The 25,610-nt window shown below is 47.5% G+C and overlaps 10 protein-coding genes across 10 annotated transcripts; 7 read left to right on the top strand and 3 right to left on the bottom strand.

The window, feature by feature from the left end:
• Window positions 1–44: 44 nt before the first annotated feature.
• On the top strand, window positions 45–143 carry PPTG_20826 (hypothetical protein; the record flags this gene model as incomplete). Its single annotated transcript, XM_008893025.1, has 1 exon — window positions 45–143. One exon carries the CDS (start codon window positions 45–47, stop codon window positions 141–143), a length of 99 nt encoding a protein of 32 aa, XP_008891273.1.
• Window positions 144–2,162: 2,019 nt separating this feature from the next.
• On the bottom strand, window positions 2,163–2,591 carry PPTG_20827 (hypothetical protein; the record flags this gene model as incomplete). The annotated part of the gene is made up of 3 exons (XM_008893026.1): window positions 2,163–2,202; window positions 2,279–2,475; window positions 2,550–2,591. 3 exons carry the CDS (start codon window positions 2,589–2,591, stop codon window positions 2,163–2,165), a joined length of 279 nt encoding a protein of 92 aa, XP_008891274.1.
• Window positions 2,592–2,783: 192 nt separating this feature from the next.
• PPTG_01032 (hypothetical protein) lies at window positions 2,784–3,535 on the top strand (the record flags this gene model as incomplete). The annotated part of the gene is made up of 2 exons (XM_008892632.1): window positions 2,784–3,440; window positions 3,498–3,535. The coding sequence occupies exons 1-2, from the start codon at window positions 2,834–2,836 to the stop codon at window positions 3,533–3,535; spliced, it is 645 nt and encodes a 214-aa protein (XP_008890880.1). The 5' UTR covers window positions 2,784–2,833.
• A 2,276-nt stretch (window positions 3,536–5,811) lies between these two features.
• On the top strand, window positions 5,812–6,207 carry PPTG_01033 (hypothetical protein; the record flags this gene model as incomplete). The annotated part of the gene is made up of 1 exon (XM_008892633.1): window positions 5,812–6,207. One exon carries the CDS (start codon window positions 5,812–5,814, stop codon window positions 6,109–6,111), a length of 300 nt encoding a protein of 99 aa, XP_008890881.1. The 3' UTR covers window positions 6,112–6,207.
• An 819-nt stretch (window positions 6,208–7,026) lies between these two features.
• PPTG_01034 (hypothetical protein) lies at window positions 7,027–11,251 on the bottom strand. Its single transcript, XM_008892634.1, has one exon. It carries the CDS (start codon window positions 11,156–11,158, stop codon window positions 7,280–7,282), a length of 3,879 nt encoding a protein of 1,292 aa, XP_008890882.1. The 5' UTR covers window positions 11,159–11,251; the 3' UTR covers window positions 7,027–7,279.
• Window positions 11,252–12,074: 823 nt separating this feature from the next.
• Window positions 12,075–12,718, top strand: PPTG_01035 (hypothetical protein; the record flags this gene model as incomplete). The annotated part of the gene is made up of 2 exons (XM_008892635.1): window positions 12,075–12,078; window positions 12,378–12,718. 2 exons carry the CDS (start codon window positions 12,075–12,077, stop codon window positions 12,716–12,718), a joined length of 345 nt encoding a protein of 114 aa, XP_008890883.1.
• A 554-nt stretch (window positions 12,719–13,272) lies between these two features.
• Window positions 13,273–13,752, top strand: PPTG_01036 (hypothetical protein; the record flags this gene model as incomplete). Its single annotated transcript, XM_008892636.1, has 1 exon — window positions 13,273–13,752. One exon carries the CDS (start codon window positions 13,273–13,275, stop codon window positions 13,750–13,752), a length of 480 nt encoding a protein of 159 aa, XP_008890884.1.
• A 597-nt stretch (window positions 13,753–14,349) lies between these two features.
• On the top strand, window positions 14,350–19,269 carry PPTG_01037 (hypothetical protein). Its single transcript, XM_008892637.1, has 2 exons — window positions 14,350–18,907; window positions 18,970–19,269. The coding sequence occupies exons 1-2, from the start codon at window positions 14,420–14,422 to the stop codon at window positions 19,102–19,104; spliced, it is 4,623 nt and encodes a 1,540-aa protein (XP_008890885.1). The 5' UTR covers window positions 14,350–14,419; the 3' UTR covers window positions 19,105–19,269.
• Window positions 19,194–22,254, bottom strand: PPTG_01038 (hypothetical protein). The gene is made up of 3 exons (XM_008892638.1): window positions 19,675–22,254; window positions 19,500–19,606; window positions 19,194–19,433 (listed from the first exon to the last, which is right to left on the bottom strand). The coding sequence occupies exons 1-3, from the start codon at window positions 22,196–22,198 to the stop codon at window positions 19,269–19,271; spliced, it is 2,796 nt and encodes a 931-aa protein (XP_008890886.1). The 5' UTR covers window positions 22,199–22,254; the 3' UTR covers window positions 19,194–19,268.
• Window positions 22,255–23,175: 921 nt separating this feature from the next.
• Window positions 23,176–25,311, top strand: PPTG_01039 (hypothetical protein; the record flags this gene model as incomplete). Its single annotated transcript, XM_008892639.1, has 1 exon — window positions 23,176–25,311. The coding sequence occupies one exon, from the start codon at window positions 23,176–23,178 to the stop codon at window positions 25,309–25,311; it is 2,136 nt and encodes a 711-aa protein (XP_008890887.1).
• Window positions 25,312–25,610: the final 299 nt, after the last annotated feature.

The following is a 25,610-nucleotide window of genomic DNA, read 5'->3' on the forward strand; positions in this document are numbered from 1 at the left end:
GATGTATGATGATGGAAGTGCAAACAAGAGCCATCGCCCCGACCATGTCCGGAGAGGAAATGGTGGGAGGCGCGGGTAGCTCTGCGCCGCTCCGCACCCGTCTTCAGCCCGGAGTCAAGGCGCGTCGTGCAGCACACTTGTAGGAGATAAATGCCGCACAGAAGGCTGCACTCATTGCGCGGCGCCAGTGCACAACGGCACGCGCTCCTGGAGCCTGTAGCGGGCCTCTGCAGTGTCTCTGGGCGTGACGGTGACGTGCTCCCGTCAGTAAATTTATATCAGAATTGACCGATAATTCCTACCGGTTGAATCAGAATCGACCAGTAATATTTACTGGTTGCATCAGAACTGGCCAGCAGTTTACTAGCCAAAACAGCATCGTTTCGATTCGATATCGTTGGATCTCACTTCAATTAAGTTCCAGTATGCTATACAAGAAAAACAATGGATATTTCATGCTAAGCTTAGTAAAGTATAGTTAATCATAGTTAGCATATTGGCTGAAAAGGATGACCCAGAATCTGATTCATGAGAACAAGCAAGTGGAGACTACCAGGATAGGCGACACCATAGTATGAGTGGGACAGCAGATAACATAGTCCGATCAATCTCGCTTCTCAATTTGCATCACAAGCGTCACTTCGTACCATCGTCAACCAAGTGACTCTAAACTACCTCTGTCAAGTGACCAACGCTACCCTACCTCTGTCAAGTGACAAGCGCTACCCTACCTCGGCCCAGTGACATGTCCTTTGTCGTCTCTTTTGAAAATGCAAAGTAATTTCTTTAATTAATGCACGTCGAGCAGGGGCGCCTTGAGCAAAGTCGTTGACAGCATGGCAGTTCACGTAGTAGTTTCTGCATAAACTCTTGAATTCTCTCATCACTGAAACAGCCATGGGCTGGGCTAAACCAGTAATCCCAGGAGAAATGAACTCTGCCGCAGTACAGCGTTCGTTTCCAAGTGTATTGTGCACAGAGGCCATTGTGTGGGTCTTTAGCGAGTCTAATAGCAGTAGCCGAGGTCCACAGACACTCGTGTTCCAAACCTATTTAATAAAAAAAGCAAAGCAAAGAAAGAAAAATTTAAAAACAAGTTTAAAAATAAAAAATGTACAACTCAAACCTCATCTATCCACTCAAGCATGTGCTCCTCGTCGTAATACGCTTTTTTCTGGTCTGTGAGTATGGCTTTTGTGCGATAGTTCCGTTCACCATGAGCTCTAGATGAACTGGACCATGGATGTGACGGGGTCACACAGCACCTTGCGCTGAGGAAGTAGGCTTCCAAGAGTAAACAAACTCTAAGTAAACGATCGTTCAAGTGTCCCTGGTCTAAGGAGACGAAGTACTCAATTAAGGGTACGATCAAGACTGATTTTATTTATAGGTAAGCTTAGCTTGGTTTTCTAATACAAACTATAAGTCACCTATAGTAAAGCAATGTAGATATGCAATCATTGGCTCCTAGAGCCCCGTACCAGGTATTACAAGAGTGACTGGTCACTCTTCATGTAACTTGGGTACACTTGGGTTCGTACCCCGTTACAATGGAGCAGCTTTTGCCCCGTAGCCGAGGCACACAAAAAGCAGAAGCTCGGAAGGAATTCTCCGACATTCCTGGATTTCAACAAAAAACAAACGTTGGATTGTAAAATCAAAGAACCAAGTACAGCAAATTACCTTGAATCGCATCAACCTTTTTAGCACCAACAAACTCAATCGTACTCTTGGGTCCCATGTCAATGTAAATTGACGTCTGATCCATATTAAATACTGATACGTGTTTTTTCGCACCCTTGATAGCAGATAGCAAATTGACCATCTCTAGATTGTACTGGATAGTTCTTGAAAAACGATCTGCCACACCCTAAAATCAAATCAAAGTTTAAATTTAAATAATAAATATGTGAATTGTATGACAAACATGTAATACCTGTAATTCCGTGCGCTTTTTGGTGCCTCGGTGGGTAATAACCCGCACTGATAGGCGATTACGAAGCCGAAACCTCGTAATAGCAGCTACAGAAGCCTTTAATGACCTCCCGTAAGATAGTAAATTCGAAGCGGACAGCCATGAGTAGAAGACACTGACTTGTTACACCTATTCAAAATTGCTACATTTAGAACATTTTTTCCACATCAATAATAAATGATATCACTCACACATTGACCTGTTCTTCCGCATGTCTGTAAACCATTCTAGAAGACTACAAAATAGTTAGTATTACTCAGCAACTTCCAATGGTTAAATACAGCAAAAATATAAAGAACATACCGAGATTCTAGTCCAGAAAACCGTAATTTCACGTCCCTCTTCACCTTGCTTATCTTCTTTTTCTTGCGGCTAGGGCCTTGAGCGTCCTTTATCCGGTCCTCTGCACGAACCCAGCGCCACAACGTCACGCGGTGGACGCCGTATATGTCGGCCAACGCCTCGGTGGCTTCACCAGCAGCCCGGACTTCCAACACAGCCTATAAAGAATAGGGATATATATAATAAATAAACAAATAATTGTAGGTAACTTATTAAGAGTCGAATCTCTTACCTCGCGTCGCTCTTCATTGGTGCATTGAGCTTTAGCTCGCATCAATATCCGAATACAAGATGCGCGGGTAAATGAGATGGATGGCGCTGGTCGAATTTGTCTACGTTACAATATTTTTGATTATTTATATGTAGCAAGAATTTTTATGCGTTTCTTCTGTTCGTACTTATACGAGTGAATGCGGTAGTATCTATTATGGTACATGTACACACCCATTCAATTTAGCTTCAAGAAGACAAAAGGTCACCTCGGGTCGCAGTGACACCGCCTTGGCAGGAGGAGAAATGGTGCTTGACGAGGAGGCGAAAGAGGATTTCGACGAGCATGGTTTAGGTGGGGAGGATCTTGACGCTCAGATCGAAGCTGTGAAGAGCAATATTATTGGCAGTAAGACGGCCACGATGTACTTGCGTGGCATGAGCCGCTATATAGCGTGGCTGTACACCAATAAACGCGATGTCTTGAGTGGAGAGCTGCTAAGTGCACTGCGGGATGATGCCTTCGAAGACGATGGAACAGGCTACTTGTCACTAAAAGTTAACGGAGTACTTCGCTTTATCCGTGAAAACGCAAAGGTCCCATTAATTCAGTTCAAACAACATCGAGCTACTGATTTTGAGGGGCTCTTGCTGTCTTTAAAGAGTCGAAATGGAGGAAAACCTGGTATATCGGTGTACAACTCGTTCCGATCAGCGCTGTTTCATTTGTATCGTGGGTACGGGCGCTCAATGGATGTGGACTTTGCAGCAGATGTGACGTTGTTTTTTAAGGGTTTAAAGAGGGAGACAGCTAAACGGAACCATGATTCTGGTGAAAAACTGACTGAAGGAAAAGATCCTCTACCTTTTTCTATGCTTCGTTCGTTGAGTGTGTCAATGATGGAGCACGAAAGTGACGAATTCGTTTTTGCGCATTTGTTTTGGTTATTACCTGAAATCTAATGTGTAGGGCTGGTAACACAGCATCCATTCACGCTGGACATTTGAGTTGGGAAGGAGATGCTTTAGCCGTTCGGTTTGGACACATGAAAAATGACCAGGATGGAACACGTCCTCGAGACGCCCGACACATATACGTCAATCCGTTTAATCCGGAGATATGTCCTATTCTCTCACTAGGTATTTACGCCGCCGTTTGCGGCTTGGATGACTCGAAGTTGTTTCCAGGTGGAAACCAGTACGACCGGTTTTCTAAAATATTAAAGAGACTCTTGACGGAGCCCACGTTGTCGAATTTACTGGATACAGAAGGTTTATCGCCTGCATATACTGGTACCCAATCTATCCGAAAGGGATCTGCAACGTATGTGTCTTCTTGCTCTAATGGCGGTCCATCCGCCGCAGCAATATGCATTAGAGCAGGGTGGACCTTTCCGGGTGTCCAAGACACCTACATTCGCTACGAGTCCGCTGGTGATATGGTTGTCGGGCGATATGTATCAGGATTGTCGTTTGAAGAACCAGGTTTTGCGGTTTTATCATTTTTTTTTTTGCGGATATAGACGATTTCATCCGCAGAGCTATCGATCTTTGCTTTTCAAATCTCCCTTCTCGATAAATTCGTACTGGAAGTTGTCTCTTAGCTTCTTTAGTGTATCATCACGACTTTTTGATAAGGACTCTAAATAGTAATTATCTCCTACGACGCAATGCACTTCTTGGAAATGTGGGTCTCGTAAACCAGCTAAAGGATCGGGTACTTTGCAGATCAACAATTTCCACGGACCGTCTGAGGCCAACTGGTGTCCCACCTCACGTTTTACTCGTTAGTGGCTATTGAACGTCAAACAGAACAGCGGAAAACATTAACTGTTTCCGTTAATGGCGTGGCCCCTGCAGTTTTATCACTGATGAAAAGTGAGATGCCTCTCCAATTTGACACTTTTTCATCTCAAGCTTTGGACACTAACATTTCCCTAGCTCTTAATAGGTGTGGACTTGTGGATTTGGTTCATTCAGCTCGATTTAATTTTCAATTACAGCATGATAATCTCCCGGAAGCTGAAATAATCACAGAAACTGAAGGAAGCACCGCAGTTCCCGCGGTAACAAGATTAGGGGTGGCTGGATCCCGATTGACTCGCATACCATCCAATTTCGTAATTTCGAATATGTCACTAGAATGTGCCTGGGAGCACTGGTGTTGTGGAGATCCGTCCGGGCAATATGGTCCATTTTGGTTTTTACAATGGCACGATTTTTCTGACAGCAAAAAGCGCAAGCGGCTTTCTCATTATCGATGTATGATGATGGAAGTGCAAACAAGAGCCATGGCCAATTCTTATTGGTATGAACGGCCGACCGTGGAACAAGCACGCGCCATGCTAGTAACCGTGCTGCCAGAACTTCCTATTAGCGACGTTACTGCAAAGAATCAACAGCGCCGCAAACAACAGCTCAAATGGTCCAGTGTACTGCAAGAAATTCGTGAAAATCGTCGTAAAATTAATAATTAGCCAGTATTTTCTTCAACTTATTAGTTTCAGTGTGTACAAACCTGGTATGCGCTTACAAGGATATTATCTTCGTTAGATCTTGCCTTTCACGACGCTGTTGTTCATTAATGCTTTTGGTGAGGTTAACGAAGTCTGTTGAGTAGTTTCTGCGCCAGACGCAGACAAATTCGTAACAACTGTTGATTGCCCCCTAATATATAGCAGTTTGTATAGAAGCATTTTTGGATACATGAACTTGAATGCGTCAGAAGCAGAACAAAACGCAGAAGTCTTGACACAAATCAATAGAGTGACGCATACAAGTTCAGGAGAATTACCGTTTTACGATTTGACTTGGAGGTTACATTCTACATCGTTGCGTTTTATTCGTCGAATCTGGTACTGTGGAAGAACTGCAGGGAAGGCACACCGATGCATTCAGCACTTGACGATTCGGTTACAAGTAGTCAATACCAACTATGGTTTGTCCGAGTATTGTTGTGCTGCTGACAATTATTACCTTTATGACTGGAGTCTTAGCGCACGAGTCCCTTGATCAAGCTTCCACTTTGAGATACCAGCTCCCTGCACGACTGTTAATTTTCCAACTCTCTCTTCAAGAGTACGATCGCGACTGCCTCAAAGAGGCTCCTACAGTCCAGTGACGCAGCAGTATCCGGTGGGGATAGCAATGAGGAGAAAGTTACTGTCCCCAGACTATTGATACTCGACGACCTGATGACAAACTTTACTCCGTCCAGATCGAAGAGTCCGACCGTCAAAGAGTTGTTACGTTTTTCGGTGCATCCTTCAAAACTTTATACAACCATGTCTCTTGAGGGTACAACGAAGCCGGACCAAAGCATTCTTCTCGAATGGTTTATGTTCGTGAAGGCCCTCAGAGCGAAGAAAGGTGACCGAGCGTTTTCGGATTTGCAGATCTACCATTTGTTGCTCAAGACACACAGCGCACAAGAGGTGACTACACTTCTCGAAACTGCCAAGACCACTCCCGGCTTAAAGAAAATCGCTACAAGTGTGCAGAAGTCTCTATCGGGGGAGTGGATCTCGAAAGCCTTGCGGAAAACACTCACCCCGTGGACCTTTACGATTCATTTTAAGTCTTAGAGAAGCGGGCAAGAAGCTGGATGAGACGCCCATCATTCGTCAGTGGCTGGAGTACGTGAAGCTTATCGGGCTAAGAATAAATTTCCAGATTTCAGCATGCTCGGCTTATTTCAACAGACAATGCCAGACGAAAACATGATAGCATTGATCCATTCGCTTCGTAACACTCCGGGCATGTAGGATCATGCCGATAACATGCAAGACCTCCTGTTTTCGCTCTCGACGACCAGATGAGTACCGTGTGGCTCAAGTCCAGAGAGCCCCCTGATGAAGTTTTCAAGATTTTGCATTTGGCCCGCGGCCCAGCCCGCTTCGACGAAACAAGTTGATCCAGTGGCTAAGGTGAATGGCGTTACAGCAATCTTAAATACGCAACTACAACATGAATTACAACAACCTTACACCTTAAAGCGACCCAAAAGCAACCTTAGTCAAATTAACGCAACCCAGAATCACTGAACCTCGACACTTACCCTTCTCCGAGGACGGGTGTCATGTACCTTCAAATATTCAAAAATGGAGCTGCTGGTAGGACATCTATTGCCAAAGCCTCACCGCTGAAAACACAGAGAACGGCGGAAGAGCCCTAAAAAGGGTCTAAATGCGACCATGCTTAGTTCTAGACTTAAAAGCCGGGTGCTCCGAATATACCGCTTAAACCGCAGGCATAGCTTCGGCGTTACCAAGATTTTAGGATTCACCCCCTCCCATGGCTTAAGGTTGCGGAAACCACTCCGGGCTAAGGTACACCTTGCAGTACAAGGATGCAACAAAGGCGAATGGATTCTCCGACGAGCAAATATTTCGTTTTCTGACGAAGGCCGAGGTAGATTGACAGTTTGCAATTCTCTTCCAATCACTTACGGACGCTCCCCATTTGAAGAAACTCGCTGAAAACATGCAAAACGCTTTATTCAGGGAATGGGCGCACATGAAGTTTAAGCCGAATTATGTCGCAAGTATGTTGGCATTCCAGTTCCTGTAAATCGTCTGCAGGCTTATACCGCTTACCACACTAATACCAACAACCCTGTCGGCGTGTAGCCGTCCTGCCGACACTTAGCGGAGTCAGCACGATGTCTTGACACTGAAAATACTCCGCGTAATACTTCGCGGTACACGTAGTAGTTCTGCTATTTGTTTTGGTCGGGAGTTTCTCAAGTAAGGCCTAGCGCTTGTGGTAGTTTATATAACGGAGAGCTACAAGAGCTAGAAGTCGAAGACCAACAGCCCAGACAACCACGACAGCGAAGTTGCACCAGATATCGCTGTGCTTCACCTCAAATACCCCGTCCAAGTACTCTCTCACAGTGGTTCCTGCTGCTAAGCTTGGTGGTGCGTTTGATATCTCTTGACAGCCAATTTTCGCGCAGTCACTGAAGACAATAGCCGATAGACTGGCAAAGGTGCGTTTGTGCGGGACAAAGTGGTGTAACCATTGGTAACCTTGAGGAATTGAGCTGGCCGGGGGGTTGAAACCCGTGAACAAAGTGCAGATGGATCCAATTAAGACCGTGAAGACCGATGCCACCTCGATACTAGGGAGAGAATACGCTAGTAACTGTCCAAAATATGCTTGTACTAGCACCAGCATCGACAGGTTGAGCCAGTACGAGAAGAACTCCACAACTCCCGAAAAGCGGACTAGAGGAAAGTAAATTACCAAGAAGATAAAACTTGCCCCGAAACAATACGGAATCTCCACGATCGTTGATCCCATGAAATACCAAAACGCATTGTACATCTCGGAAGATCGTTCACGGTAATATGAAGCTCTCTCTCGATAGGTGATCGGTAGAACCGCGTTGAACGTGATGTACGTGATGAAGGACGTCGTCATGTAAGCTGTACCCAAGCCAGAATTGATGCCCTGGTATGAGGAATACTCTGCGTCAATGAACGTTATTCCAAAGGCTACACCGATGATAATCGAAACGATGAACCGCGTCAAGTTGTACGATGGAGTCTGCCAGTACAGATCGAAGAAGCGGTTGAGCAGGAATTTTGCTTGAGTCACGTTACTAGCAGCACGTTTTCTCGTGAATGTTAGGGGCTGGAGTGACGATTTCGAGACGCTAAAGTAGTCTTGAAGCAGATAGAAGTGCTCGCTGTTCTTGAAGCAGGACACAAAATCGAACTTATCATCGCATTTACCCACTCCAGCGCCGATCACCTCCAACATCCACGTAGCAGGGTTATAGTCCTTTGCCAGCTTCGGCACACCATCGATCGTTTCAAAATAATCGATCAGAGTCGAAGCGTTCTCGCCCAAATCTCCAAAAAACACCGTCTCGCCACCGCGTTTAAGCAACAACAGTCTGTCAAACACACAAAAGACTTCTGCGGATGGCTGGTGGATGGTGCAAATGACGGTGCGTCCTGTGTCTGCGACTTTGCGTACACCATCCATAATGAGCTTGGCAGAACGAGCATCTAAACCACTTGTCGGTTCATCGAGAAACAAGACGCTGGGCTGTGCAGCTAGCTCCACACCGATAGTAAGTCGCTTCATCTGTTCTGCTGAGCTGTTGCGAATTATCTGGTCCGCGATCGAGTGCAAGTCCAGCAGATCGAGACATTCATTGACCGTGTTGTACTTCTCGATGTCAGATACTGCGGCATCCTGACGAAGGAATGCACTAAACGTCAGTGCTTCCCGGAATGTCGACGCGTCCGAGTGAATATCCACCTGCTCGCAATACCCTGTTGCTCGACGGATTGCAAGTTCTGTGGCAGGGTATCCGTTAAGTAAAACCTCTCCACGAATCGTACCACCGGTTTTTCTTCCAGCAATGACGTCCATTAGCGTAGTCTTACCAGCACCCGACGATCCCATAAGTGCCGTGATGGTACCAGGCAAAGCGAATCCGCTAATACCTTTCAGCAGATTGATACTGGCCTTGGCATTTTCCGGGCCTGGAACTGAATACCACAAATCCTTGAACGCCAGAGTCACTGGAATTAACTGTGGTCGTTTCGCTGATTCATCAACCTCAACTCGTACGTCTGCGCTCCTCGGTGTTTCTATGAGATTATAGCCTTGTTTTGTTTGCACAAGATTATCCACTGTGACTTTGTTCTCCGCTTCTAACGTCGCGTTGGGTGCGTTCTCGTAGCAATAGTATTCCAGGACAATCCACGTCATGATCATGAAGACTACGTAGATCGCTATCAACACGAATATACCCAACCATAACCAGTATCTCTCGGTCTGTACGTCAAATGAACTCAACGAGTACGCCCCCATTGTCATGTCGTATTTTTCACAGTAGTCCACGTCTCGGTAAATGCACACGTCAAACGAAGAATTTGTGTACTGATTCACAGCCACCGCTCGAATCCCCCATGTTAACGGGCTGATCCAGTAGATCCAGAGCAAATAGGAAGGAATTTCTCCTTTGGTTATCGCAAAGCCCGAGTAGATTGTGAATAACAAGTCTGACAGCATCGCGATTGCGTTGGCCACGTTCAAATCAGGGCACACTACTGCTAAGAAGAAGAACCACGCACCGAATACCATACTGGAGAGGAATAAAACAAGCTCGAAGACCACAAAGCCTTGAACTGTCGAGACAAAACCGCACATCCAGTACATGATGGAGCCAAAAATCAATGTTTCGATCACTGCTAAAGGGATTTGACTTGTCGAAGTTGCCAATACAAACGCCGATGTACGGAAGAAGTTGGCTCGGCGCTGTTTCTTAAACACATCTCGGATAGCCACAAACGCTGGCACTTGAGCGGATTGGCCGATCATTACAAAGCCGACGACCACGTATGCGATTCCCATGACAAGCTGTGCGTCCACTTCATCGAACTGGAAAAACGAACTCGCATTGAGTAGACCCAGCAAAAATGACATGAAGACTCGACTGCTGATCAGCGTTCGATCACGAGAAAACACCTTTAGCTGGCGCTTTATAAGTGTCGAGGTATTGCTCCAGAAACCTTGGTTAAATTCCGGAATTGTTGCGATATACTCTTTGCTACCTTCCAAGAGTGAAGAGTTCAAAGGAGCACGCAATGTATCCAGCATGTGCGCGTAAATAAAAGAGCGTTCAAAATGACCCGCAAATTCGCTTGGTTTCCTCGGAGCTACCTCCACCTCGTACTGATGCTGTTTGACTGTTCCCAAATCCATCAGGAAATCTGCCACATCACGACTTGGAGGACGCTTGAAGCCTAGGCCCTCGAAATAATTCATCACTTGCGATCGAGGACCATGATACAGCACATACCCATCATTCAGCAAAAGCACATCGTCGAACAACTCAAACACCTCGGGAGATGGTTGGAGCAACGAAATCACCACCGTCTTGCCGAAGGATTTAGCCAGCTTTTGTTGTGATGAGACGATGTCAAAAGTTGCAGCGCTGTCTAACCCCGTGCTGATCTCGTCCATCATGAGCACTGGTTTGCTACCAAATGTCATCTCGCCTGTTGTCACACGCTTCCGTTCACCACCCGATACACCACGCAGCATTGTATCGCCCAACACCGTGTTTTGACAATTCTCAAGACCAAGTTGCTGAATAGCCCGAGAGGTATCGAGTATACCAGCCATATCTCGTTTGGATAGCTCTTCACCACTACACTCGTATGCAAACTGAAGCGTCTCCTTAACCGTCAGCGTCGGGTAGTGTCTGTCGCGCTGATCCACGTACGACACGAACTGTGGCAGCTTCGCGCGGAGTTCAAGTTGAGGTGAATCATTGTACGTCACTTGCCCTTCCACCGTAATGTTACTCTTCACTGGAAAGCGCCCACTCAAAATCTTCATGAGCGCCGACTTGCCAGACCCAGGTTGTCCAAGAACAAGAGTCATCGTCCCAGGCCTCAACACTCCACTCATGCTTCGCAATATTTGTTTCGTGACAACGCGTTTCGATGCAGTCATGCGCATCACTTCGGTCTTGATTACATTCGAAAGCGTTGGGAGCTCCGCCTTGAGCTGCGTTTCATCTTTCACGATAATGTCGGCTGAGACGGATAAACGCTCGAACCGAATCTCCATTCGAGGATGCAGTTCACCAAGAACGTCTTCCATCGTAGGTGCTAGGTTTCAGTAGTCGAACGGCAAAAATCGACTTCCGCAAAAATAAAAAACCACGCGAATTCTTGTTGTGGAGCGCTGCAAATTCGGTAATGAGGGTTCGCCGCCGTTCGTCTGAAGGTGTTTCACGGTCGACATCGCCGCTGGTACCATGTTGCTGTAGAGTCATCTCATCTAGCGATTGGAAGTCGAAATGCTATTACTGAACCTGATTGGATAATAATCACAGCGGCGGATTTTAGAAAGGAAGTGGCTAGGATCACCAAGTTTTTGTCCACAAAAAGTGCAAATACCGATCACTACCCTATCCGCGGTATTGTCAGTACTTCGGTATTTCAAAAATCAATTTCTTGGAACAGCCGAGCGTCCAGCGCCGCTCATTCTTCTGGCGCTCCCGCAAAGCAGGCTTCGGGTAGCAGTTAGCGTCGCCCCGCTGTCTCGCTGGACTACACTACGCGCTCACGCCTCCCCAGTCCCCGCCCCGGTCTATCGTGCTGCTGGTTCCACACTACAGAACCCCGACCATACACGTGTCTTTCAGCTGCCATGTCGTCCACGTCTTCTCCTGTGCCGCCCGAAACGACCGCCAACGCAGTTGCTGGGGCTAGAACGTCACTTGAGATTGCATTAATTACCTTCGAGGGAGAGTTTGCATCGTGGGAAGAGTTTGGAAAGGTGTTTGACCGGTAAGATATTAGCTTATAATATTTTTTACCACACTTTTTTTTTTTTTAACTAAAATGCATTCTGTAGCTACCAAAAAGAGACTTTTTAAATATACCGGCTCAGGACGAGTAATTCTGTGCGTGACCGGAATCGTGAAACTCAAAAGCGTGCTGCTCGTATTGGAAAAGAACCGGATTTGTACGACGAACTCTCAAGTATTATGCAAGAACGTTTATCTGTACACATGGGTGGGATTCCAAGCCGCGGGGCAGAGGTGACCGCACAAACCATACTGTCCGTGGAATTGGTTGCAAGACACGATTGAATGCCGTGCTGAACTGTGACAAAGGAGTCTACACTGTTCGAATCTCGAAGCACCAGTCGACTCATAATCACAGCGTGGGCCCCGAAGAGTATACCTGCTATGCGGAGACACGCAAAATCGAATCACCAGCGTGTTGCCAAGACAATGTGGCAAGATAAAAGAAACATACTTTACTGATATTTTTTGTACTGAGGTATGTTCTAACTCTTAAAAACTTTGTAGGTGGTTCGAAACGCAAAAAAAGCTTGCACTACCTGAAAGAAGTGTCTGGCAAGCCGCTTCAACAGAAGGATGTGGAGGACATGATCGCTGAGATGCGTTGCGAGACGTACACTTCATCAGATGACAATGTTCGAGTGTCCCAGTTGTTGCAGGACTTTGGAGAGGGACCGGGGAACGCAGTGAGAATTTTTCGCGATCCTGCAACAAGTCTCACAAGCTGTATCACCTTCCAGACCGCGCACATGAGGAGGATGGCGAGGAAGTTTCCAGAGGCTCTATGCATTGATGCTACGCATGGAACTAATTGCAACAGGTGCGAGACCGATGAAGTCTACCTATAGTTCAATTTTTAGTGTTAAGATTACCGATGTTTGGTGATATTATCACAAAAAATGAATACTTGGTTATATATTCACCATTTACTAACTAATTTTAATTTCGTGATGCTAACAGATACCGTCTCTTCAGTTTTAATTCGAGAACAAATACTTAGTGGCAAGAATCCTACAGCTACAGAGCTTGGAGGGTCGATATTGGATGTGGGGACCTTCTCCATTCTGGATATCGAGCGCATGAGGTTGTGGCACGAGGTATCGAGAAAACTTCTCAAGGCCCGAAAGCTAATGAAGTTTGTGGAAAACATACCAAGTGAAGGCGACGCGCAATCCAAGAAACGGCAACAGATTCTGAAGACGATACCGCACATGGGTGTTGACACCGTCTATCATACTGGTGGGCACGACATTCCTTTTACGGAGCTTGCTAGATTTGGAGATGAGAGCTGGTTGAGTGATACATGTGTGTATCTGGCGTCACAACGTGTTGCGGAGGAACGACAATGTTGTCGTGGTGTCAACCTAAGATAGTGACTGTTGTCGACCCTATTTACCTCCAAATGGCAGACGTGGAAAGAAGGAGTGAATTTATCGACACTAGCGAACGCATCTTCAGCCAAATGCAAGCGAATCGGATCGTGTGCTGCCCGATTTATATTAACGTGTCGTTTCCCCACTGGTGTGGTATCAACTTTGACATGGAGCGGCAAACAGTATGGACATATGACCCTTTTCACAGAGAGGATTTTCTAAGCAAGGTGGAGGACATATTCGAAAGTCGATTTGGACCCATTATGGCTAGTATGATGGAAGTTAAAATCTTCCCAGGCTGGCTACAAGAAGACGGTTATAGCTGCGGAGAATTGGTTGTTCTCTGGTTCGAACAGTACATGTCTATCGCTCGAGTTACTCCACCCGACCAGAGCATTCCTGTCCCTCGCGGCAACAAACTGCACCCCGACGAGCTGATGTACATGCGTTTCAAGCATTTTTCCTACGTATTTGATCGCGTAATGGCAGACGCAGACTTCCACCAATAATGCGTGAATATATGTTGAGTGTAAGGAGAGAGTTTATTACGAGAAGATGACAACAATACCAGTGCTTCCAAGGCTGGTGCTGTGGTGCAGTACATGTATACGCTAATAGCAAGAGATCTGCATTGAGTGTACCACGCAATTTTAAACATTTTTCTCTAAATACCGCATCAATACCGGTAGCGACCCCCACCATATGATCCTCCGTTTTGTCCATTCTTTAACGAAAAACTTGGTGACAGTAAGGAGAGCCTTTTAGAAACGAGAACTTCTTGTGGGCTAAAACTGTATGCTCCTTCCGAGTTGAAACCGTACTGCCTCCACTCAGTGGACATACTGTATTCGCTCGATATCGAGAGAATTCGTTATCCGATCTACAGGTTTAAATTGAATTTATTTAGTCTACAGTGGCAAACATAGCAACAAAAAGAAGACCTGCAATGCCAGTCATTTCGGACAGTTCTTAGGATGCCAATTTCGTTTTGTAACAAAGCGTATGAAATAATAAAAATATTGGTTTGCTGAGTAATCCACCCAAATTGATGTAAAGATCATAATATTCTCTTGTGCAGTTCTGTACCCTCTGCATCAGATCGTAACCGCCGGATCAGACTTTCGATCGTAAAGGTCAGTCCGCGGAAAGAGCGCAGTCGACGAGGCGTGCGCCGACATGGAGGATCCTAGCGAAGACGATGCGTCTCCATCACCCCCAACACCATCCACCTCCACACAAGACACAGCGACATCCAACGCCGCTGTTCCCGCACCAAACAACCTCGTACAAGCGCCGCAATCCCTCTCTAAAGTTTCTCCCGACTCTCTTCCCGACTCTATTGCCCCTAAACAGACTACACGCAGCCTTCTAATCCTCCAATTAGAGCGCGAAATGCAGAAGAGAAGACCCGACCACTTTGTAATTGGTGTAACGTGTCGCTCGCTCGGTGGTGTACCCTCTAACTTGCGATCTCAAGTGTGGCAGGAGCTTCTGGGCGTGGCTCGTACCGAGCGACTGAGTCTGGACCAGAGTATCTTACAGGTAGAGGAAGACCTGGACAACCAGCGAGTTATCGCCGCCGATGCAGCCAGAACCAGAGGCAACGAGCCTCGTTTCAAACAACCAGAGACTGTGGAGCTCGTGGTCAAGCTGCTCACGTACTACTGCAAGTGCCGCAGCATCCAATACAAACAGGGAATGAACGAGGTGCTCGCCCCCTTCTTACTGCTTACTGAGCAGCGAGATGGGGCTCAAAAGAGAGTCCCATTGGCCGAAGGAGTCGTGTTCCAGTGCTTTTACGCGCTTATCGACAGGTTTCTGCCCCATGTGTTCGTGGATAAAGAGTTCCGATCACTGCAGTGTTCCTTCCAGTTATACAGACTCTTAATGCTGTACCACGACCCAGAATTGTGTCACTATCTGGACCAGCATGACATGACTCCGGAACTTTATGTGACGCCGTGGTTTATGACGCTGTTTGCGCGCTCCTTACCGCCCGAATTTGTGTTTTATCTCTGGGATTTTTTCTTATTGGAAGAAGACCCGTATTTACTGCATTTTGTGGCTTACGCACTGGTCGCAGCGAACCGGGAGAAGATTTTTGACGCGGATATTGCCATGCTACCACAAGTTCTGAGTTCTCTGACTTTCTCGTCGCGTGATGAACTGGAACAGGTTTGTGCCGATGCATTGGCGTTCTCCGAGTTGACACCAAAGTCGTATAAGCGAGATTTGTACTCAGTATGTTATGGGGGCTTCACAGATGCCATGGTGCCGTTTCTAGATCAACTTTACGCGTGCTCCAGTCTGCAAGTGTATCCAGAGGAACTAGTACGCAACTTGATGGACCGATTAGCGACCAAAGCGAAGGAGAAACGGATTCCAGTGCCCTCAGCCATGCAAGAAGAAGATACAAGCCTCCAGGATTCGTTGAACCCGTTGCTGTCACCTGCCACTGAAGCTCCGTTGTTATATTCCTCTGGGAACGATGCGGATGAAGTGACGGCGTTGAAGTTTATCGTATTGGATTGTCGACCTGCAGAGGAGTACCACAAGTCGCATTTAAGTCTCTCGCACCACATTGATCCGAGTATTATGGGAAGACCAGATGCTCTAGATGGACTCATGAAGGGCTTCTCACACATGAAAGGCTGCCACTTTTGCTTCGTTGGCCCCTCTGTCGTGTCGCCTCCTGTTCTACCGAGATCCTCGTCGAATAACGCGGCACTGAACACTATTGTGCGTCTGGCCAGAGTCATTTCTAACGATAAATCTGCACTAGAGCAGAGCCAGAAGCCCATTGAAGTTCAAGTAGAGGAAATCATGTCGTCGCCTCCAACTGGACCCGCAACACTAGCAAGAAAGCAGAGTCCAGGAGAACCTGGCGCGCTAGCTAGCGAGATCGGCAGTAATGGAGCGTCTAAGGTACACGCGGAACACGAATCGGTGACTCGACTGGTACTGATGTTCCTGCAAAAAGGATTCAAGTATGTAAGCCATCTGGACGGAGGATTTGACGAACTGGAGAAGAGTATTAAAACCATGGACACGTTCGCGCAGGAGCAGCTTCTCGTGTCCTCACCGATGCCAATACCGGTTACTGAACATATACCGGTACCAGTTGAGACTAGTACTGGAGGTTTCAACCTGTTCGCAAAGATTGGATTGAATCGTTCACGTGCTCCTTCCCAAGATGATTTTACGATGGAAGTTGATACTGCGGCGCGCTCTGAAGTATCTGAAAGCAGTGGACTTTCAACGACCATCACTGTGAGTGAATCTACGTCTACTTCATCAGCTCCTAACAGTACGCCGAAGGAAATGAAGGACATTAAAAGAAAGACGAGTTCAGCGGTGTCGACGTTGTCGCAGCGCTTGATGCTGTTGAAGGCAGCAGCGAGAGATGCAGTGTCGTCCACGTCGAGCTCGATAGGGCTATCGAACAGCAGTACCGCTGAGGTAAATGATGTCGAAGAAAGCCACTCTACAAGCGACGATGGATGGGTCGAAGTGCGTGTGAAGACAAGCGATACACTGGAGAAGAATGCTGGGAAAATCACAGAGGTTGAGCTGCAGCCTGGTCCGATCGGGATCTTGTTCCAGAAGTCTCGTGCATCAAAGATCTTCCAAGCTGTGGTGGATAGCGTGGTGCCAGATAGCCAAGCGTCCGCCACTGGACTCATCAACACTGGAGATTTACTCGTTGCGGTTAATGGAGAGAGTCTGGAAGATGTCCCGTTCCTCACTGTAATCGAGCGTGTCATCGAAGCAACTCGACCAGTGGTGTTACGTTTTCTTACTCCTGCAAGTTCGCAGAAGGATAAGGCTGCTACTGTGTCTGATATCCCTCCACTGGCTCCTACACTTGTAAGCGCGACAAGGCACTCGATCTGTATCACGTGGGACAAACTCCCTGCCTCAGTCGCGTCTCCTGACGTAGCTCGCTATCAACTCCAGTTTGCCAAGCAATCAGGTGACGAGTTTAATCCCTGGTTTCCAGTTGCGATGAAACAAGAAGGAACGACAGCCGAGGTGGATTCTACCGGTATCACGGACCACACGAACGGGACGATGGTCGGTCTGGAGCCCGGTGAGTCTCTAGTATTTCGCGTGCGTTGTGGAGACGGGCAACAATGGGGACCGTACAGTTTATCGAGCGGCTCTATGAAGACATTGAATGCAGAAAAAAAATCCGAATCAGGAGCTGTTACACCGACGTCTGTGGGCCATGAAGACGTGACTACCGCGGTTTTCCTACCCGGTGTTTGTCCTGAATACGTCGAGCGAGGAAGGTTTTTCTACCGCGTTCTACTCGCATTACAAGCGCGTCGTCGTCCGGATTTTAACGCCGAGAAGCTGGATATTGTATTGGAGAAAGGGGTTGTGATCAGGGGAACGGAGAGACTAGTGTGTCCAGGTACCAACCAGATCTTCGTCCGACTTGCGTTTGGAAACACTGACGATAGTGCCGATCAAGATCGAGAGTACGAAGGAGCAGATGGTGAAGTGATGTTGCTTCGGAATGGTCAAAGAGAAGCAGATGATGACGCTGACGGGGTATGGGCCTTTGAAAACACCCCCGACGGTGAAGTAGTCCTTGAACGACTGCCTGAATCTGCTACTGAAGAGACTGGGCCTTCATTACAAGAGCAAGCTAAGTCTATGGTGCAGTCCTTCCTCAATTCAAGTGGAATCTCCCCAGGCGACAATGCCAACTCCAATAGCGCTGGATCGATCAGTTCCATGGTCTCCACTGCAGCTAGCAGCAGTGGAGGTAGCAGCGTACCGTCGTCTTCACATGCGCTCGTCGCACCGCGTATTCTGCAGGTGTTTGCTGCATCCAGCTCTGAAGTTGTGGTTACGTGGGATCCAGTAAACGATGTAGGTGTAACCAAGTACCAGATCCAGTATGTGAAGGATCGTTTGGCTGCCATGTGGTGGACAGTAAAGCCGGACATCGAAGCGGATACTCTAAAGTACTCCGTATCGGGTTTACAGCCGAACACACCGTATGTGTTCCGTATTCGCAGTGGTGCCGAAGACAACAAATGGAGCCCGTACAGTGAGTCAAGCGAGAGCTGTCGCACACTCCCGACTGGTAAAGTATCGGCAAATAACTCTAGTGATGAAGACGATAAGACATCAATAACGCGACGACCTACAAGCAGTAATGGGAAGAAGCCGCAATCGACGGCACTAGGGCCGCAGAGTGCTCCAATGCGTACTGGAAGCACGATTCTGGATAAAGCTGTTGCTGTTGCTTCACGACTGAGACGCCGCTCGAATTCCTCCAACCAGCAATCTGATGAGACGTCACTCAGTAAAGAAGACGAGACTCAACAGCTCGAAGATGATAGGAAAAGCGAGTCTCCATCGCGATATGTCAACTTGGCAAGCTGGAAATCGTCGTCGAATAATACAGACAAGGACTTCCACTTCTATCACGCAACTAAATTTCAACAACAGGACGAAAAAACCCATCGACAACTGAGCAATTTAGGTGATCGGGAGCTGGTGGTCACGAGTTCAGCTCTTGTTGTGCTCGTTGTGAAGGCGTCGACACCCAAGGGCTATGCGCTAGTTGAAGAGTGGCGACCATTGACGTCACTGACGAAGCTTGAGGAACGGGAAGACCTGGACAACTCGCTCGTCTTCCACTTCAAAGTATGAGCTACTGGAGTGGTAGATGTGTACTGGAGATCTAACACTGTCTTTGATACTTGTAGGACCAAATTGAGGCTACACCTGACTCTGCTGATCGCACAGAGAGGGGCAACCAACTGATTGTCGTTGTTAACGAGGCCAAAGCCTGCGCCAAAGTTGTACAGGAGTATCACGCGAAGGTGAAGCTCGAGGGATAATGTGTGAAGCAGTGTACTGTAGATGCTGAGCTGCAGACCCGCAGTGTGTTGATGTTCATTGAAAAACCTTGTACGAAAAAAATGCTAACTACCTAAAAACAATTGATAGACATTACATGTACAAACTTACTCGGTCTACTCGCTAAATAATTATTGTTACGTGTTCATGTTGCCTCGTTGGAGCTGTTTGACGAAGTCTTTAATGTTTGCAGAGCTAGCAATGTGTTCGCTACTTGGCGTTGAAACTTCATTTTGGTTGGAGCTAAACGCACACAACATCGAAAGTAGGATAGTGCAGTCCAATACTCGTCCTTCCGCAAGTTTGTCAGCTGCAAAGATATCAAAAGTTAGAACAACAAAGAAGAAGACACAGCACTATTATTACTAGCACTTACCCCAAGAAGATAAAAGACGTCCACATCGTCCACATCGCTGCTCGATTTATGAGGATCGTTGCTCCGGGGCTTCAGTATGTCCAGCACGTTATCGTACGCTTCCAGTTCTGTCGGACACCAAAGGTACAAATGAGTGTTAATTGATCCCTGGAACGCTCGAGCATGTAGATCTTACCGTAGAACCAACGTGCCAGTTGTAGACGAATGACTCGCGTGGTGCCATCCGTCTCGCTCTGGTGCTCCATGTGATAAAACGTTCTCCAAGACATGACACCTGCTTCAATCAGTATATGACGATATTGTGCCGCCTCACTCTGAGTTTGCTTCTTCCACCGGTTCAGCAGTTCCCAATGTAACACGGAAAACAAGTCGAAATCCCAGCCAGTTTGCGCCAGCAGAGCAAGGAGAGCATCCATAGAAAAGCAGCGTGCACCGTCGTCAAAGCTCATCATGCCCCACAATAAATCGCAATCCCCAGGTGTGAAGCGCGCGAACTGATGCTTGAAACTAGCGTGCAGGGTCTCGGATTTTGTAGTGTCTTTACCTACGGTCGCGAAAAACACGTCGAACGTATCACTAGCTGGAGCGGAGACTAATTGTGAGCTAGCTGAAATGCCAACATTCTTGCAATTGAGATGGTTAAAGAACAGCTCGAAGATCTCAAAGTCAACAGGAAGACAGAAGCAGTCTGGATGAGGAGATAACTGCGGCAATTCTAGACCCACTGGTTCAGTCGCTCCCGTCGAAGTTTCGACTGTACTGGTAGTAATGAATGCACTCGAGATAGCATCTCGGAAAGAAAACCTCGCATCTCCAGCCAGAATAACAATCGGAAATGCGTCTGCTTCGCCATCATTATCGAAGAGCGTTAACAAGAACTCGAACGCTTCGACAGGGAATAGAATCAATCCAGTTGATGAAACTGGTTCTAAAGTAGAAGAAGTACCGGTCCGAGAGTGGAATTGGTCCACTATTTCCACTAGAACTGTGTTTAACCGCTCATCTTCGTAAACGGATTGTACCCTTGGATCTACAACTGGACGGAGAATGACGTTCATGTTGACAATGCTTGACGTGTCCTTATCAAGTAGCGCTTCTTGTACAATTATACGCTTCCTTTGTCTGTTCACATTGAGATCAGCTTCATTACCCAGCTGGACGGCCACAGTGAAAATGTCAGCGCGCAGAGAGTCCAAGAAGTAATTACCCATCAATGCTACTGGGCCATCGCTTCCGACATTCCACTGACGTTGTGAATGCACAAGTTCGAGTGTTTTTCGCTTCCCAGAAACTTGAGGATTTCCGTGAATGAATTCGTATGTGTCAAAAAGCGCAAAATCCAACTGTCCGCGCTCAATAAACTGACGAAAGCACGACATCTGACGCCGCGAGTTCAGTACTTGCTCACTCAAATCTGTCGCGACAACTAATGGCACCAAACCTCGTTTTTTAAACTCATCGCTCGAATCCACAAGTTCAGTGAAGTGTAGCATGAATGAGTGTAGGAACTTGCACGAACCACTTGCAGCCTCCCACACAAAGCAATTCGGAGAGTTTTTCTTTCGAATTGAAGGCTTGACATAGTCAGCATTACTCAATAAGAAGTCGACCACAATGCGAGCATATGATGAAGCAAGGAACGAACTACTGGACACACCGAAAGGAATTTTACCGGAACTCCACGCACGGATGCCTTGATCCTTGTAAAATTGCTTTTGTGAATCCCATAGACAACACTCGGACAGTCGAGCGAATTTTCGTGATAATTCCTGAGGAGATGACGATTTAAGACACAACGGAGATAGGGTTGGCTCCTGTTTCGTAAACACTGTAGTTTCCTCCATTTGTTCTGCAGATTGATACAAGCCTCTCCAAATCTGTTCTTCGCGTCTCTGTAATGCAGCAATCTCGTGTCGTACTCGCGCTTGTGGGATGAGCTGTGTCTGTTTCCAGAGCTTCTTGGCACCGGCTCGGACAAGCTCTGGATGAAAGTGACTCCATCGAAATATCAGTAACAATAGCTGGAATGGCAACTGGTTAATTGTCGAGAACATCGCAGCTCCACAAGTCCCATTGAGTGCGGTTGTACCCTCAACTGGCCCCGAAATCCAGCGAACACACTCCATAACGAAATGCCATCCGCATTGATCTTGCAGAAAATCTAATGGCTGTCCAATAAACTTTAAATTCGTTTCCCAGTCGCTATCTGACTCCACTTTACCAATACGACTGAGATGATACATTCTGAGGTCCGCTATTGCTCGATTATCTGGCTTTAACCCCAACAACCCAACAGGATTGCACAGTGTCAAAAGGATACTTCTCTTTGAGGAGTGCCGCAGTTTCGATGTCATCTCTTCCACCAGCTGCACTGCAATTTCGTCCTTGCATGGTGCATACGCCACGACCAATATTCGACTTGCTATTTGGTCGAGTGGGAGTTTTAGTTCGTCTACATTGTCCGCGTGCGTGTAGTAGTCATCACCAATTAAGTTGTTGGATATAAGGCCCTCATTTTGACGCAAAAAGCCATTCACCAACTTCGACAGCACAGCTCCTTGCTCAGCGATCGTTGTATCCCCGACGGAGATCAAAATGTATCTATCCACTTGGCACGTAGCAGCCCGTTCCAGAACGTGTAGTAAAGCCTCAGCCAGGCAACATTGAGTAAGTTCTCCATGTAACTTAGTCAACCCCATCCCGATCTGGTGGGCGTCGGATTCGTTACAGACTGTCACTGCCGGTACAAGCAGAGCCACCGAAATTAGCACTGTCATTAACACAATATCCGAAATTAGCAATAAATTATTTATTTCGTCTGAGGTGCTCGATTTACAACGTTATTGGAATAGAGAAACGACATAATTTATGGTGGCGTACCACTAACTTTTCTTTTCTTGATGGAGGAGTGAGAGATTTGAATGTTAATTATCGCAATACCGCAAATTATAAGGCTATTAATAAGTAGATTAGAAAAGGAATGGCCAGATGAACTACGTAGCGAATTCTAGCTCTCTGTGTCAAAATTCAGCGACTAACACGGGAAGAGAAGGATGTGGTGTATCATTTAAAGCTGCTCCGACAACGCAACTAGTAGTACAGACGAGTAGTGTTTTGGGCTCTTCAATATTTTGTTAAATATATCCCCATAATGATATTATTTATTTGGGGTGGAGGAGCAAGTAATTATTCATTGTGGCACCAGTATGAGCTTCACCAGATAATTTATTGCACAAATTGTTCCTCATAAATACAAATGCCTTATTCCGAGGCGCTGGTTACAAGAGCATCATGGAAAATCACTTCTAGGTCGGAACAAGTTATGCATACAATTGTTTGGTGTTCAATTCCAAATTTGCTTTGATATTTCCGGAGAGAGCAAAAATATTGAGATAACCTTATTTTCACACGAACCAATTTGACCAACACAACAAGATCCCAACACAAAAAGACATGGGCGGGACAGCAGACCGGGACTTTCTGCCCGGTGGCCCTGGGCCAGACCAGAGCCACTGGCAGTGGTGCAGACGCATTGTTGTTCGGTTGATGTATGTTACCTGAATGTGACTCAATTTTGTGTGTCTTGTCAGAGCTGCAATTCTTGGTTCCTGGAAGACGCCCTCAAGAGTCCGGCCACCGCAGCCATGGTCGGCTGTCCGCCGCGCAACTTCCGCCTATGAAGCTGTACGATGGTGACACGATCGCCTACCACACCCAGATGTATGTCGCCGGTGATCCCCGTGGCTACAGGACTGCTATTGTGACGCACGTCGATGATTCACCCGGCGAGGCGTACACCCCGATCTACGTGTCGACAGATGAGATGATCCTGCCAACCATGATGATAAAGAAGGTGTTAAATCGGGCAGGCGAGGAAGTGAAGTGCCACTGGCGCAAGCTACGCACCTACCAGCTTGTATCGGGCGAGTTGCGGGCTCCGTCCGACCGCACACGATTCGCTGAGTCAGTTCAGAACATCATTACCGCTGCTTTTACGGGTGCCTTTACTGGCGCCAGTGATACCGACCCCGCGACTGAAGCCGAGGTCGCGTCAATAACGACGTCAATAACGACGCCGAGATCTGATGGATCTGATGATGACGACCAGGTGCCTTCCATGACGTCCAGCGCCCCAATCACGGCTGCTACGGTCGTCGATCACGGCTTCACAGACGCCCATGAGTACGAGGAAGAATATGCATACGAGGAAAGGGCACCAGTTCCCACACCAACCAACAAAATCAAGGCCAAGACTAAATCCAAGAAGACCGCGCTCGGGAAGCGGCCCAGTACTCCCCCTTGTCATTTACAGATTCCTGCCGCGCCGCCCAAGGCTCGTGCCACTCCAGCGCAAGGTCATCCATCGGAGGAAATCCTGCAAAGAACAGGCACGAAGATTGCCAGGAAGATGGCGAAGGGGTCCGTCTGTGTGAAGACCAGAAAATCATCCAGCAGTCGCTTGAACCGTCAAATATCCCCCGCCCGAGCTCTCATACATGGAACCAACCCACCTGGACATGATGGAAGCGCGGGATCGCGCAAAATAAACTGCCCTCATGATTCCTACCGTTTAGACACTTCATCCGGGCAGGACGTGGAGATTGTTAGTGATGAAGCCGGTGCTTCGGGGGACTTGCTCAGGTTGAACACCCTGGCCTTCGTGTCTATGAAGACAAGCAGTTCTTACAAGAAGAAGGCTAGCAGTCTCAATTCCGGCGTCAAACAAGTCGAAGATGGTGGGGCTGAGGTGGATGAGAAGGATGTATACCTGGAATCCGAGGAAAAGGCAGAAGACAACGACCCAGATCCTCCAGACCAGCCAGACCAGCCTGAGCAACTGGAACAATCTAGTCAGCCCACTCCATCGCAGCTGACCGCTCTACATGAGATTTTGGCGGTCTCCACGCTCGCACAGCGCGAGACACAATATCATAGACGCAAGGTGGGCAAGGTTGACTACCATGTCAGTAAATCAAGAAAGAAACGCTACCAGAATAGACGTGCTCCAACGCGCAACGGCACCAACATCTATCATGCGCACAACTTGAAGGCGAAGACGATGAAGGACTTGTTGCGAATACCGGGCATGAGAGCGAAGTTGATAAACGTGCGCAAAAAGAAACCAGGGTACATCCCGCCCTCTCAACCTGACCCCAATAACGCTGAGACAGGTGTCATGGAGCCTGTTCCGTTTCCAGACTACGTAACGGAGGTTTCGGAGAATATTGTGCCGGAGGGGCTTTACTTCGTGGACGCTGGAGACGTCGACCCGTGCCTATGCGTCGGAGACTGTTCTGCGCATTGTTGTAGGAACGCGGACACCGCTTTCTACTGCACGCCGGACATCTGCCGTCTCGACGCGCTGTGCAGCAACGCTCCGCGTACTCACCCAGGTCTAAGGATCTACAATACTCGGCGCCTAGGCCTGGGTGTGTACACGACGCAGAAGTTATGGACCGGAGAGATCGTAGCGGAGTACTGTGGCAAATTGCAGGAGTATGAGGCTATGCGCGAAGGACAACTCGAGGAAGCGATGAAGCAGAACAGCGGCTACGCTATGTTGCTGAACGAAAAGACCAGGCGTGGAAACTTTGTGTACATCGAGGCGCTCACTGCTGGCTCTAACGCGAGATTCTTCCAACACTCGTGCCGCCCCAACGTAGAATTCGTGGAAATGCAAAACAGGGCACAGGTTAAGGTGCTGTGCCGTATGATCAGTACAGTCGACGCTGGAGCCCAGATAACGGTGTCTTACGATAACGATATCTGGTTCAGATGTGCGTGTGACCAGTGCTGGAAGGAGCACGCATAAAAGAATGCCCAGCGATCGCAAATTCGCGAGATCGCTAAAATTTCGAGTGAGATCTTTTCGCAGACGACGTCGACTAAGGAGACCATCAAAGGATACTTCTTAAAAATATAGTGTCAAAGCGAAAAACACACACTATATCGCCAATGTATCGCAAATATAAAAATCCTCGTATGCTCGACGACTGGATCAACACCTACAGTGCAAACGGCAGATGGGCGCTAGATGAAGAGCTAGCGCACATGCACTGGAACTCAATAAGTCAGCGCAGGACCAACGCCAAGTGGGCGGCCACCACGTTG

The sequence above is a fragment of the Phytophthora parasitica genome (assembly GCF_000247585.1).
Source record: "Phytophthora parasitica INRA-310 unplaced genomic scaffold supercont2.1, whole genome shotgun sequence".
Classification (NCBI taxonomy): Eukaryota; Oomycota; class Peronosporomycetes; order Peronosporales; family Peronosporaceae; genus Phytophthora; species Phytophthora nicotianae.

What these genes read in the sequence shown, in the direction of transcription:
- PPTG_01034 (XM_008892634.1), bottom strand. Translation starts at nt 11,158, where the DNA reads ATGGAAGACGTTCTTGGTGAACTGCATCCTCGAATGGAGATTCGGTTC.
- PPTG_01037 (XM_008892637.1), top strand. Translation starts at nt 14,420, where the DNA reads ATGGAGGATCCTAGCGAAGACGATGCGTCTCCATCACCCCCAACACCA. An exon ending in CGCTCGTCTTCCACTTCAAA is followed by an intron (nt 18,908 to 18,969) that starts GTATGAGCTACT and finishes TGATACTTGTAG; the next exon opens with GACCAAATTGAGGCTACACC.
- PPTG_01038 (XM_008892638.1), bottom strand. Translation starts at nt 22,198, where the DNA reads ATGGGGTTGACTAAGTTACATGGAGAACTTACTCAATGTTGCCTGGCT. An exon ending in ACTGGCACGTTGGTTCTACG is followed by an intron (nt 19,607 to 19,674) that starts GTAAGATCTACA and finishes GGTGTCCGACAG; the next exon opens with AACTGGAAGCGTACGATAAC. An exon ending in ACGTCTTTTATCTTCTTGGG is followed by an intron (nt 19,434 to 19,499) that starts GTAAGTGCTAGT and finishes ATATCTTTGCAG; the next exon opens with CTGACAAACTTGCGGAAGGA.